The sequence below is a fragment of the Uranotaenia lowii genome, chromosome 2 (assembly GCF_029784155.1).
Source record: "Uranotaenia lowii strain MFRU-FL chromosome 2, ASM2978415v1, whole genome shotgun sequence".
NCBI lineage: Eukaryota > Metazoa > Arthropoda > Insecta > Diptera > Culicidae > Uranotaenia > Uranotaenia lowii.
In genome coordinates this window covers 300598201-300612705 of record NC_073692.1, presented here as the reverse complement: position 1 = coordinate 300612705, position 14505 = coordinate 300598201, and the positions used below count along the sequence as shown (strand labels likewise).

The 14505-nt window shown below is 34.9% G+C and overlaps 1 protein-coding gene and 1 long non-coding RNA gene across 2 annotated transcripts in view; both read right to left on the bottom strand.

Annotated features, from left to right (window-relative positions):
• Positions 1 to 1617: 1617 nt before the first annotated feature.
• On the bottom strand, positions 1618 to 2662 carry LOC129750135 (uncharacterized). Its single transcript, XR_008738302.1, has 4 exons — positions 2329 to 2662; positions 2135 to 2239; positions 1874 to 2032; positions 1618 to 1743 (listed from the first exon to the last, which is right to left on the bottom strand). It is a non-coding gene; the product is annotated as an uncharacterized LOC129750135 (long non-coding RNA).
• Positions 2663 to 4963: 2301 nt separating this feature from the next.
• Positions 4964 to 14505, bottom strand: part of LOC129746668 (uncharacterized) — a 179866-nt gene continuing 170324 nt past the window's right edge. The window contains exon 4 of the mRNA XM_055740489.1: positions 4964 to 9615. Within this exon, the coding sequence (XP_055596464.1) occupies positions 9436 to 9615 (180 nt within the window). The 3' untranslated portion in view covers positions 4964 to 9435. The remainder of the gene's footprint in view (positions 9616 to 14505) is intronic.

The window sequence follows — 14505 nt, the reverse complement described above, 5'->3', positions numbered from 1 at the left end:
CTCAGGTATCATGTTTCATGGCTCTTGTCTCATGACTCAGGTCTCATGTCTTATTTCTCATATCTCATGTCTCAAGTCTCATATCTATTGTCTCAGGTTTAGGTCTCATGTCTCAGGTCTCAGGTGTGAGGTCTTGGGTCTCGGGTATCACGTTCAAAGTCTCAGAGCTAAGATTTTCCCAACTTAAAAAATTTCTAAGTGTTTCCCATTCAAAGGGCCTATTTTCTGTCAAAAACTGTGTTAATTCGCAAAATCCGTGTAAAAAAAACTGTGTTAATTCCCGAATACCTTGTAAAAAAACCGTTAAAAAAACCTTGGTATATTATTATTATTATTAAGGTTGAGATGTTTTTACAGAAGATCTGATCTACTAATTTCTATCTTTCACATAATTCTGTGATTGTTGCTTATGGATCCAATTTGGAACTAACATGAAACTTGGGCGTTGTTCGTTTTTTTTGTTTATGGGTTTGAAAAAATTTGTAATGAATGTCTACACACAAAAAAAAAGCATAGTAAAATTACTAGATCCGTGCACACAAAATTTTCGAGGCCGGAAATTAGCAAAATTTTGCTCAAATTTGACCAGCTAGAAACTTAGCAATCAATTTAGCAATATTTTTTAACTAAAATTTTAGCAAACGAGTACAAAAGTTAGCCGCCGCAGTTTTTACTCAAATTTCTAGCAAAAACCGGAGAAAAAGATTGCCCGGATCCGTAATTTCATGTTTCTTTATTTTTTCTCTGGAGAATCAGGGGAATGTTTGAATATTGAATAAAATACACAAATTTCATTCACTTATAATTTATTTTTCACATTTTTTATATTTTTTTCACACTTTTCCTATTCTGGGAACGCACCTACTGGCGAGCGAAATGCCATGCCATGAATTTCCAGTTGTGGTCCTTCTTCATTACCGGCCTGTGGCGCGCTTCATATTGCGGTTTTATCCTGGTAGAAAAAAAAACAAACACACAAATTAGAAATTGAGAAATTATAGAATCTGAACACTTTAAGATCAGACCTTACCCTGTAAGCATCCGGTGTCGATTCAGCTACCATTTCGTCGTGGAGTTTGCCACCACAAGAACCATCAGCAACGAACATCCGGAACCGCACTTAATCGCGACAGCTTTTTATTTTTCTCCCTACTGGCGCGGCGGCTGGTGTCTGTGAACAAAGCGGCTGAAAAACCTTCGTTTTACTAAAATCAAGTAAAATGACTTTTTTTATTACTAAAATCAAGTAAATTTAGCTTTTTGCTAACTCAACAGTAAAAAAATATTTTTGCTAACGGGAAGTAACAATGAAATTTTGCTAAGTGGAGCCCCGAAAGTTTTGTGTGTGGTTTAAATGAACAACACGCAACCATATTTTTGAGTCAATAATGTTTTGTTCTTGATATTACCATGCACATAGTAATTTTACTTTGTGTTAATTTTGGCTGCGCATAGTAATTTTGACTACGTTCATAGTAAAATTGTCAATGATAGAATGAGCTCTTTTACTTCGAGCATAGTAAAATTGCAATTTTTCATTATCGTAATAACACATTAAAATGAGTACCCTATCATGATATACATCACAAAATTACCATGCGACATTGTATAAAGACCTCGAAATAAAATTCGTTTGTTACAAATTAAAATTTTAATTTTTTTAAATTATTTTTCTTTATATTTCAATTCATGGTGGTAGCACCACCCACGAATGGGGCACAGGGGTTGCATCACACTTAGCGTCTGAAATGAAAATGAAAAATAAACGGGAAACAATTAATTATAGGAAATACGAAAAGGTACAAAAACTGTTCAGTTTGCTTGTTCAACAAGCAGTAGAAAAATTAGAAAATAAAAACACAATTTCACTCACCTGAAAGCCAGCATTTAACGGCCCAGCAGATGTACTGAAATTGCGTTCCGCAAACAGTGGACCAGCTCACCGGTTAGCAGCTTTCGTCACAATGTCCTCCGACGTTGTTCAATATCCGAAATCGAAGGAGGTTGAGGAACTCGAGCGCATTCGCCGACACTAAATAAATTAAGAAAAAACAGTATCACACATGGAATTGAAAAAAAAAATGGTAAATTCGCCTATCCGCTGGTGAATGAAATAGAACGAAATCTCACTAACCTGAAAAATTTCCGATCAGACTAATCTGCTGTCCCGCTCCGGGTGCGTTGGTTCAAAGGCTCGTTGAGGCCCTTTCCAGCTGGTCGTCGACACAATCTGGGAAATCTTTCGTCAACATTATAGGAAAATTGTTCTGTTAGCATATTTCATAAGCAGTTAATTAGAAGTAACAAAAAAAAACACAATTTACTCACCTGAGGGAATACATTTCCCGATACGACAAACCGACAATCCGATAATTTTTGTTCGCGTTCCGAAATCGCGAACGGCTGACCCTCAAAAAACAAACACTCGAACGAAGCACATAGTGAAATTACTATGAATTATAATGCGCATAGTATTTTTGACAACACAAATGACGGTGTTTCAACATTACCATGGGCATAGTAATTTCAAGAACACGAATTGTGTAATATCAAAATATCATGCGCATGGTAATTAAGACACGAGAAAATTACTATGAGCTGTCAAAGTTCGGATAGTAAAAATACTATGTCGTAGTATTATCGCCCAGATTTTCGGTAAAAAATACTAAATCATGGTTGAAAATACTAAATGATGGATATAGTAAAATTATCATGACTCTGTATTTGAAAAGCCCATGCAATTTTTTTCCGTGTATCGCAGCTAAGGCGGCATCCATAGAATTACGTAACGCAAAAAATGCACTTTTTTGACCCCCTCCCCCCCGTATGTCACCAATTGTAACGCTTCGACGTACCCCCCTATGAAAATTACGTACACGGAAAATAATAAAAAGGTAAAATTTACCGAGATAGCAAAGGTGAACGCTCGTGAAAGCCAAAAAGGTAACTTCTACCTCTTCGAGGTGAAACTCACCTCACAGTGAGGTAAAATTTACCTGAATCGAGGTTGGAAAAAAGGTACAATTCACCGAGAAAAAAGGTGAATCCAAAAATGGTAAATCTTACCGCGTAGCGAGGTGAAGTTCACCTGAATTGAGCTCGATAAAAAAGTATAATTCACCTAGAGAAAAAGGTAAATCCAAATAAGGTAAAACTTACCTCGTAGCGAGGTGTAATTGACCTGGATTGAGCTAAACAAAACGGTACAGTTCTTCTAAAAAAAAAGTAACTATTCGCCGAACCCGTTCATTGAGGTTAAGCTGTTTTGTCATTCTAGGAACAAGTTTTGCTTTGTGCCTAATATGTGAAAATCGGAATAGAATGGTAAGTGTTCTTAAATATCATTAAGTTGTGCTGGTTCTCGTCATAATACTATTGATTTTGTTTCAGATCGGCCCATAGAGCTTTGAGGTGTATTCCACGTCATCCTCCAGCCGGAAAAGCCGAACCTGACCGGATTAGTCGAACGGAGGAGGCCATGAATGTACGCAACGCAGGTGGATTCAGCGGCCATAGCGGCTCAGAAGAACACGAAGCCGAATTACCAGTCCCTATTTATCTCCAATAAATATCATTTTTGAAGAATTTAGTGTTTTTTTAATTCTTATTGAAGAAAACAATCAAATCAATCAGCATTTACCTTTTAAATCAGTAAATGGGAAAACGGTATTATTTACTATTTTGCTAGGTGAATGCGAAAAAGGTAAAATTTACCTTTTTGCTAGGTGAATGAAAAAAAGGTAAAATTTACCTCAAAAGAGGGGTGGAAAAAATTCACCTCGCAAAAAGGTAAATTTTACCTTTTTTTTTATTTTCCGTGTAACGCTGATTATTATCCCCCCCCCCCCTTCGATTTTCTCATGTTTTTAAATACTGATTTTCGAAGGTCAAAAAATGGTTTTAATCTAAATATTTCAAACGTTCTTTAAAACGGAATTAACATCGTTCAGAATCGCTTCTTAGTACTCATTGATGATAATTCTCTGATAAAATAAATTGAATGTCTTATTACAAGTTGCTCTGTGCTTGTAAACTGATGATCTACATAGTTCACTTTATTTTGTTCAAAGAGCATAACTTGTTACGCAAAATATAATCCACTTAGTAATATCCGTCGGAATAATCAAAATTGCATTTTTTAAAACAATTGAGAAAAAATAGTAAAATTTCCGTTTTAAGGTTGAATTGAGTTCTTGGGGATACCCTATAATCGGTTTTCCAACGGTTATTTCACGGATATTCAATTCACATTTCAAAGAATCTATCTCAGAATCTTTAAAAAGGAAAGGTTACAATCCAGTTTCAATCATATTGAAGCTCACAAATTTTAAGCTGATTTTGGTTTGCATATCATTCTGCTAAAATTGCATGACATCAATATATGTAGCTGCAATGAAACTGAAATTTTTAAGGCAAAAACCGTTACGTAACGATGAGCATACCTCCCCCCCTCCCCTATGTCACAATTCGTAACGATCAAGCTATACCCCCTCCCCCCCCTAGGAGCGTTACGTAATTTATGGATGCCCCCTAATAGGTAAGTCATTTTTTCAACATTTTGAATGTTTTTCAGCTATTCAAAGTTACAGGGCCCTAGTTCAGAAATAATTTTATCCTTTAATGCATAATGTGGTTTAAAAACGACATTATTTCGGAAATGCGTGCATTATTCAAATCTTTTGAATGCCTATAACATTTGTAATATCAAATTTTTATTTACATAGAAATTTGTACGAAAGAACTTCAAATCAAAGTTAAAATCAATTTGAAAAAAAAATGTATTCCAAAAGGTTTTTTGATTGTTGATTTGATTTTGTTATATCAATATGAAAAAAAAGTGTTCCAAAAGATTTTTTGATTGTGATACCAATTTACAGAGGCATCATAATAATCTTAAATGTTGTATGTTATAATCGATTAGCGTTTAAATAAGGGAGTTTCTTTGCTAATATAGTTTGAATGATTTCAAATAAAAAAATAAAACGTTTTATTGATTGGCTTGTTGCACTACGAGCTATTTTTTGGTTTTCATCAGTAGAGTTTCTAATTGAGTTGCGATGTCATTTACAAAGTAGAGATGCTTAGAATATGTTTTTTTTTTCAATAGTATAAGGTTGTGTACATAACTCTACCAGGTTATCATCTATCATCCTTACTTTATTTTACATTTGCATAACAAGGGAGCTTGAACTATATAGTTTGCTGTTTCCATTCTTTGTTTCTTCTAGGGAATGGGCATGTCTTTTTTTTGTTCAGTTTATAGTTTTTTTCTTTTATAGTTTGCAACTTTTCATCCTACCTAAAGCTAATTTTAGTTCTTCTTAGTGTTCTAGTTATTAATAATATCCTGTGATTCGTGGTAAGACTAATAAATTATGTCTAATTCGGTTTGGACTAAATTGACAAATATTTACAGCACTCTCTGTACTTCGAGAAATCCAATCATTGACCAACAGTTTCAATATCAGGCAAATTTCATTTAACACTAACTATGCTTTATATATTAACTGCTCTCTTAATGAAGGTTCTAAGCTAATAAAAGTTCTCTCGTTTTTTGTTTAAATAAATTAATTAACACCTATAACATCTCCAGCAGAACAAGTCAGACAAATCTATAGCAATGGGAGGATGTGGCAAAAATTGTTTTAATTTATCGCACCTTGAGCTAAATTTGATCTCATTCATGCGTCTGCCAACGATTGACGAAGACGATTCCGTTTAACGATAACAATAAATTACTTCCCATCTTTGTGGCCAGAAATCAATCAAGTGGAACAAGTGCCTAGTGTCCAAATGTTTGAGATAGAGAGAGATGGAGCACTTAAAAGTCTAGTAACAGTCTACCTAGTGTAGATAGCATAGTATGTGTGTGGGGCGCCTATGCCACGATTAGTCAGCACAACTATGCAGCCCTCCCGAGCGGCACTCAAGCCCCTCCAGTCTGAAAGTGATAGCGCAACCGGTAGGCTTCAGCTTGGTGTTGGTGACGCAGTGTGTTTCGTGGTCGATGCATATTGTACGGCTGTGTGGGTAAGCGCCACACGCGCAGAGTTCGCTTGAGTGACCGCGTCAGTAGGAACGCGCCAGCCTAGTATGGAATAGGCTGCCAAGGCGAAGTGTCGTCAGTCATTATGATGGGTGGTTTCCTTGCGGATAACGTGCTACACATTTTGGCGACCGACAGGCATTTCACGGTATAGTTTAAGAAACGATAAAAAGAACCTGTTGTGGAAACCACCCATCTAGAAGGTAAAAAAAATATGACCACGTGTTTTGGAAATTGAAGAGAGTGAAAATGTGACCAGTGTTGCAAAATTTACAGAAATGAGAAATGAAAGTGTTGAGAAAAAACCGTTCCCGAAAAGAATGCAGTGAAATGCACTTAAGGCAGTGGTGCAATTTTTTCAGTTAGAAAGCAAAAGTTCAAGATTTACAAAGTTGAGTGATATTAAAAAAAATGGTTTGTAAAAAAAATTGGTAAAAAAAGCGCGTCGGGAGGACAGTTGTGAGAAGAAGTGTGTTGGGAGGACCACTTCAAGCAATAGATGAATTAGCGAGTCGGGAGGACTGCTAAAGAAAAATGCGAGTTGGGAGGACCGCATAAAAAGCGCGTCGGGAGGACAGCTTTGAGTGTGTTGGGAGGACCACTCTTGAAGACATTATTGAGAAAAAATAAGTGTGTTGGGAGGACCACTTCAAGTAATATATGAAATAGCGAGTCGGGAGGACCGCACAAGAAAACAGCGTGTCGGGAGGACAGCTTTGAGTGTGTTGGGAGGACCACTCTTGAGAACATTATTGATTCAGAAAAGAAGTGTGTTGTGAGGATCACTTCAAGCAATAAATGAATAAGCGAGTCGGGAGGACAACTAGTGAACAATGCGAGTTGGGAGGACCGCACAAGAAAAAAAGCATGCTGGGAGGATAGGTTTGAGTGTGTTGGGAGGACCTTTTTTTTCAATTAAAAAAAATGGAGTGTGTTGAGAGGACCACTTCAAGTGAGAAATATATTAGCGAGTCACGAAGAAGGCTGAATATGATTTGCGAGGACCACATGAGGGAAAGCCTGACTCGATGATAGTTCTGGGAGTGTCGAAAGCACCACTCCTTAACAATTATGTGAATGGCAAACTAAGTATATTGAAACGACAACTTATTTGAAGCAATTAAGGAGTAAGCAAATCAAGAAGATTGTCAAAAAATGCGTGTTGGGAGGGCCGCATAAGGAACAAAAAAAGCGCGTCAGGAAAATAGCTTTAATTTAAGTTCGTTGGAAGGATCGCCCATTTAAAGGATTGATAGCATGGCTAATTTTAGGCAAGTGTGCTGAGAGGATCACTTTGTAAACCAAAGAAGAAAAAAAAGGTGTAACAAGGCAAATAGATTCATGACAAGTGATAACAGACTCTGTAAACTGTTGTAAAGAATATTTTGTAGAAATCTGAAGAGAAATTGGAGTCAATTGCGAATGAAACAACTAAGAAAAAAATGAGACATTTGAGAACATCAAACCCAGAAGAATCCAGTTGACTGTATAGGCAACTACAATTCGCAGTGGAGTGGGATGGAAAAGGAAAGGCAAATGATGCTCTCTATATCACAGATACGGTTTGTCTATGGAAACCACATGTACCGATTGACCGGGAAAAGTACAAAGTTTTGAGCTCGTTTTTGCTACAGAGTACAGATCGGCAAATACTTTTTTTTATTGATTGATAGTTTATCAAAGTGATTTATTATTGAAACAACAGATGGTTAAATACTGGAAATTGAATCAATTACAGACACTGAAATTGTAAAAAAAAAAAACTAAATCTCAATGATAATATTGAACTTTAATACATCGTCGGTAAAAAAAATTGGTAGGAAAAAAAAGCATAGTTAAAAAAAACTTTTTTTTATGAATGTACAGAAATCCATGTGGCAACACTGGCTATATCTATCTGAAAGGGATAACAACACGAACACAACAGGCCAACTCATTAATTGACAATATAAGCGCAGCCGATTTGGGGTGTGGAGGTTTTGCATGAATGGGAGTGTGGGAGTCTGGTGCAGCGGATACAGCGGAGAGAAAGAATGGCTAAAGCACGCTAAAGATTATTCATTCATACGTATACCTACATAACGACATTGTAATGGTACAATCGTTGACTGTTGCGCACAGGCAAGGGAGAGCGCACGAGCACGCGAGTGCCTTTTTAGTGGATGCGTCGCGGTTTTGATTTATTCTATATTACACGACATATGCCTAAGCCAATGAGAGCTAATTTGACGATTTAAATTTAGTTTATATATAAAAAAAGATTGAAATAAATTCAAGTGAAATGTATCATCAAGCAAAATAAGTTACATTGGTATTCTTTCAAGCTTTCCAGAAATGCTATACTTATGGAAAAAAAACTCAAATGATAAATTGACAATTTGATAATAAAAAAAAAACTCCCAGTAAGTAGCTTTAATAACTCTTTCATTCTTCCGTTGCAAGATGATTCACTGAAAAAGTTAATCTTTTTCAATGATTGGGAAAAAATTTTAGAGAGGAAGGAAGATGTGTGGGGCGCCTATGCCACGATTAGTCAGCACAACTATGCAGCCCTCCCGAGCGGCACTCAAGCCCCTCCAGTCTGAAAGTGATAGCGCAACCGGTAGGCTTCAGCTTGGTGTTGGTGACGCAGTGTGTTTCGTGGTCGATGCATATTGTACGGCTGTGTGGGTAAGCGCCACACGCGCAGAGTTCGCTTGAGTGACCGCGTCAGTAGGAACGCGCCAGCCTAGTATGGAATAGGCTGCCAAGGCGAAGTGTCGTCAGTCATTATGATGGGTGGTTTCCTTGCGGATAACGTGCTACACAGTATGTACAAATAAAACTAATCAAACTCAACTGGTCGCACTGGCTAATTCGACTAAATAAAATAATTAATACTAATTGCGAGTGCTCTCGGTTGTGAGTTTTACGCATCGAATTGGAATCAGATAGTGAACGTTTTTTTTCTTTCTAAAATCGACATTTTACTAGACTGAAAAAAATTAACCTTGTTCATCTATGTCGTACTCGTATATCATAAACTAATGAAAACCACGATTAAACTATTACACTGGACAGGGACAGACTTATCTTTGTTTTATGGTTTCGAGACAAGCTATTTTAGGTGACTTTTAGCTTCTTTTGGTCACATTATATGTAGTCAGTGATGTGTGTGGGTATATCAAATAAAGGAGCATCATTGCGCTTCGTAAAATTGATCTATTCATGCCTACATATCAATCATTCTCAACTTACATTTTTCTTTCTTAAAGCTAGGAATTAAACTAAATTGAACTTTGTGTAGCTTGTTTGTTTTGAGTTACGCAGTTGCAGGATTAGTTTCGAGAGTGGATAGGTTTTATGTTTCCGGTTCCGTTTGAAACGACGATAATTTTGAGCACTAGTTTCTATCGTAACCGGAGTATGCTAAATGTGGGGAAAACCGAGTTCAGGAAGGAAACTACCGAGGGTGCCAGTAGCAGCAGCAGAAAGCTGGCAACACTGCTGCTGGGCTTCGCACTGTGATGACCGCCTGACGAGTACATCGACGGGCATTTGTTGGACCGGTAGTAGTCTTCGCAGTACATCTGAAATGATAAAAAAATGAGAGGTTTAAAAAAAAAATGAAGGAAAAGTCAGGAACCAGAATGAAAATTTAGAATACTTAAGATGTTTAGAATCATAATTAGCTTGAAATCCACAATTGAGATTGAGAATTAGGAGTGTGATTTGAGATTGATAACAGAAGTTGAGAATTCGAGAATTGAAAAGAATAAGATTAAAAATATAAGATTGATAGTTAATATCAATTATCAATCTTGATATTCAATGGACTATGATTGAAAAATAAGTAGGAAAATGAAGATTGAAAACTAAGATTTCGTACTGAGATTGAGAATTGAGATTGAGAATTGAGATTGAGAATTGAGATTGAGAATTGAGATTGAGAATTGAGAATGGGGATTGAGAATTGAGGAATTGAGATTCAGAATTGAGATTGAGAATTGAGATTGAGAATTGAGACTGAGAATTGAGATTGAGAATGAGAATTGAGATTGAGAATTGAGACTGAGAATTGAGACTGAGAATTGAGATTGAGAATTGAGATTGAGAATTGAGATTGAGAATTGAGATTGAGAATTGAGATTGAAAATTGAGATTGAGAATTGAGACTGAGAATTGAGATTGAGAATTAAGAATTGAGATTGAGAATTGAGATTGAGAATTGAGATTGAGAATTGAGATTGAGAATTGAGATTGAGAATTGAGATTGAGAATTGAGATTGAGAATTGAGATTGAGAATTGAGATTGAGAATTGAGATTGAGAATTGAGATTGAGAATTGAGAATGGGGATTGAGAATTGAGAATTTAGATTGAGAATTGAGATTGAGAATTGAGATTGAGAATTGAGATTGAGAATTGAGATTGAGAATTGAGATTGAGAATTGAGATTGAGAATTGAGATTGAGAATTGAGATTGAGAATTGAGATTGAGAATTGAGATTGAGAATTGAGATTGAGAATTGAGATTGAGAATTGAGATTGAGAATTGAGATTGAGAATTGAGAATGGAGATTAAGAATTGAGGAATTGAGATTCAGAATTGAGATTGAGAATTGAGAATTGAGATTGAGAATTGAGATTGAGAATTAAGATTGAGAATTGAGATTGAGAATTGAGATTGAGAATTGAGATTGAGAATTGAGAATGGAGATTAAGAATTGAGGAATTGAGATTCAGAATTGAGATTGAGAATTGAGATTGAGAATTGAGATTGAGAATTGAGATTGAGAATTGAGATTGAGAATTGAGATTGAGAATTGAGATTGAGAATTGAGATTGAGAATTGAGAATTGAGATTGAGAATTGAGATTGAGAATTGAGATTGAGAATTGAGATTGAGAATTGAGATTGAGAATTGAGATTGAGAATTGAGATTGAGAATTGAGAATGGGGATTGAGAATTGAGGAATTGAGATTCAGAATTGAGATTGAGAATTGAGATTGAGAATTGAGACTGAGAATTGAGATTGAGAATGAGAATTGAGATTGAGAATTGAGACTGAGAATTGAGACTGAGAATTGAGATTGAGAATTGAGATTGAGAATTGAGATTGAGAATTGAGATTGAGAATTGAGATTGAAAATTGAGATTGAGAATTGAGACTGAGAATTGAGATTGAGAATTAAGAATTGAGATTGAGAATTGAGATTGAGAATTGAGATTGAGAATTGAGATTGAGAATTGAGATTGAGAATTGAGATTGAGAATTGAGATTGAGAATTGAGATTGAGAATTGAGATTGAGAATTGAGATTGAGAATTGAGAATGGGGATTGAGAATTGAGAATTTAGATTGAGAATTGAGATTGAGAATTGAGATTGAGAATTGAGATTGAGAATTGAGATTGAGAATTGAGATTGAGAATTGAGATTGAGAATTGAGATTGAGAATTGAGATTGAGAATTGAGATTGAGAATTGAGATTGAGAATTGAGAATGGAGATTAAGAATTGAGGAATTGAGATTCAGAATTGAGATTGAGAATTGAGAATTGAGATTGAGAATTGAGATTGAGAATTAAGATTGAGAATTGAGATTGAGAATTGAGATTGAGAATTGAGAATGGAGATTAAGAATTGAGGAATTGAGATTCAGAATTGAGATTGAGAATTGAGATTGAGAATTGAGATTGAGAATTGAGATTGAGAATTGAGATTGAGAATTGAGATTGAGAATTGAGATTGAGAATTGAGATTGAGAATTGAGATTGAGAATTGAGATTGAGAATTGAGATTGAGAATTGAGATTGAGAATTGAGATTGAGAATTGAGAATTGAGATTGAGAATTGAGATTGAGAATTGAGATTGAGAATTGAGATTGAGAATTGAGATTGAGAATTGAGATTGAGAATTGAGATTGAGAATTGAGATTGAGAATTGAGATTGAGAATTGAGATTGAGAATTGAGATTGAGAATTGAGATTGAGAATTGAGATTGAGAATTGAGATTGAGAATTGAGATTGAGAATTGAGATTGAGAATTGAGATTGAGAATTGAGATTGAGAATTGAGATTGAGAATTGAGATTGAGAATTGAGATTGAGAATTGAGATTGAGAATTGAGATTGAGAATTGAGATTGAAAATTTAGATTGAGAATTGAGACTGAGAATTGAGATTGAGAATTAAGAATTCAGATTGAGAATTGAGATTGAGAATTGAGATTGAGAATTGAGATTGAGAATTGAGATTGAGAATTAAGAATTGAGATTGAGAATTGAGATTGAGAATTGAGATTGAGAATTGAGATTGAGAATTGAGAATGGGGATTGAGAATTGAGAATGAGAATTGAGATTGAGAATTGAGAATGGGGATTGAGAATTGAGAATGAGAATTGAGACTGAGAATTGAGATTGAGAATTGAGATTGAGAATTGAGATTGAGAATTGAGATTGAGAATTGAGAATTGAGATTGAGAATTGAGATTGAGAATTGAGACTGAGAATTGAGATTGAGAATTGAGATTGAGAATTGAGAATGGGGATTGAGAATTGAGATTGAGATTGAGAATTGAGATTGAGAATTGAGAATTGAGATTGAGAATTGAGATTGAGAATTGAGAATTGAGATTGAGAATTGAGATTGAGAATTGAGATTGAGAATTGAGATTGAGAATTAAGAATTGAGATTGAGAATTGAGATTGAGAATTGAGATTGAGAATTGAGATTGAGAATTGAGATTGAGAATTGAGATTGAGAATTGAGATTGAGAATTGAGATTGAGAATTGAGATTGAGAATTGAGATTGAGAATTGAGAATGGGGATTGAGAATTGAGAATTGAGATTGAGAATTGAGATTGAGAATTGAGATTGAGAATTGAGATTGAGAATTGAGATTGAGAATTGAGATTGAGAATTGAGATTGAGAATTGAGATTGAGAATTGAGATTGAGAATTGAGATTGAGAATTGAGATTGAGAATTGAGATTGAGAATTGAGATTGAGAATTGAGATTGAGAATTGAGATTGAGAATTGAGAATGGAGATTAAGAATTGAGGAATTGAGATTCAGAATTGAGATTGAGAATTGAGAATTGAGATTGAGAATTGAGATTGAGAATTGAGATTGAGAATTGAGATTGAGAATTGAGATTGAGAATTGAGATTGAGAATTGAGATTGAGAATTGAGATTGAGAATTGAGATTGAGAATTGAGATTGAGAATTGAGATTGAGAATTGAGATTGAGAATTGAGATTGAGAATTGAGATTGAGAATTGAGATTGAGAATTGAGATTGAGAATTGAGATTGAGAATTGAGATTAAGAATTGAGATTGAGAATTGAGATTGAGAATTGAGATTGAGAATTGAGATTGAGAATTGAGATTGAGAATTGAGATTGAGAATTGAGATTGAGAATTGAGATTGAGAATTGAGATTGAGAATTGAGATTGAGAATTGAGATTGAGAATTGAGACTGAGAATTGAGATTGAGAATTGAGATTGAAAATTTAGATTGAGAATTGAGACTGAGAATTGAGATTGAGAATTAAGAATTGAGATTGAGAATTGAGATTGAGAATTGAGATTGAGAATTGAGATTGAGAATTGAGATTGAGAATTGAGATTGAGAATTGAGATTGAGAATTGAGATTGAGAATTGAGATTGAGAATTGAGATTGAGAATTGAGATTGAGAATTGAGATTGAGAATTGAGATTGAGAATTAAGAATTGAGATTGAGAATTGAGATTGAGAATTGAGATTGAGAATTGAGATTGAGAATTGAGATTGAGAATTGAGATTGAGAATTGAGAATGGGGATTGAGAATTGAGAATGAGAATTGAGACTGAGAATTGAGATTGAGAATTGAAATTGAGAATTGAGATTGAGAATTGAGATTGAGAATTGAGATTGAGAATTGAGATTGAGAATTGAGATTGAGAATTGAGATTGAGAATTGAGATTGAGAATTGAGAATTGAGATTGAGAATTGAGATTGAGAATTGAGACTGAGAATTGAGATTGAGAATTGAGATTGAGAATTGAGAATGGGGATTGAGAATTGAGATTGAGATTGAGAATTGAGATTGAGAATTGAGAATTGAGAATTGAGATTGAGAATTGAGATTGAGAATTGAGATTGAGAATTGAGATTGAGAATTGAGAATTGCGATTGAGAATTGAGATTGAGAATTGAGATTGAGAATTGAGATTGAGAATTGAGATTGAGAATTGAGATTGAGAATTGAGATTGAGAATTGAGATTGAGAATTGAGATTGAGAATTGAGAATTGAGATTGAGAATTGAGATTGAGAATTGAGAATTGAGATTGAGAATTGAGATTGAGAATTGAGACTCAGAATTGAGATTGAGAATTGAGATTGAGAATTGAGATTGAGAATTGAGAATGGGGATTGAGAATTGAGATTGAGATTGAGAATTGAGATTGTGAATTGAGATTGAGAAT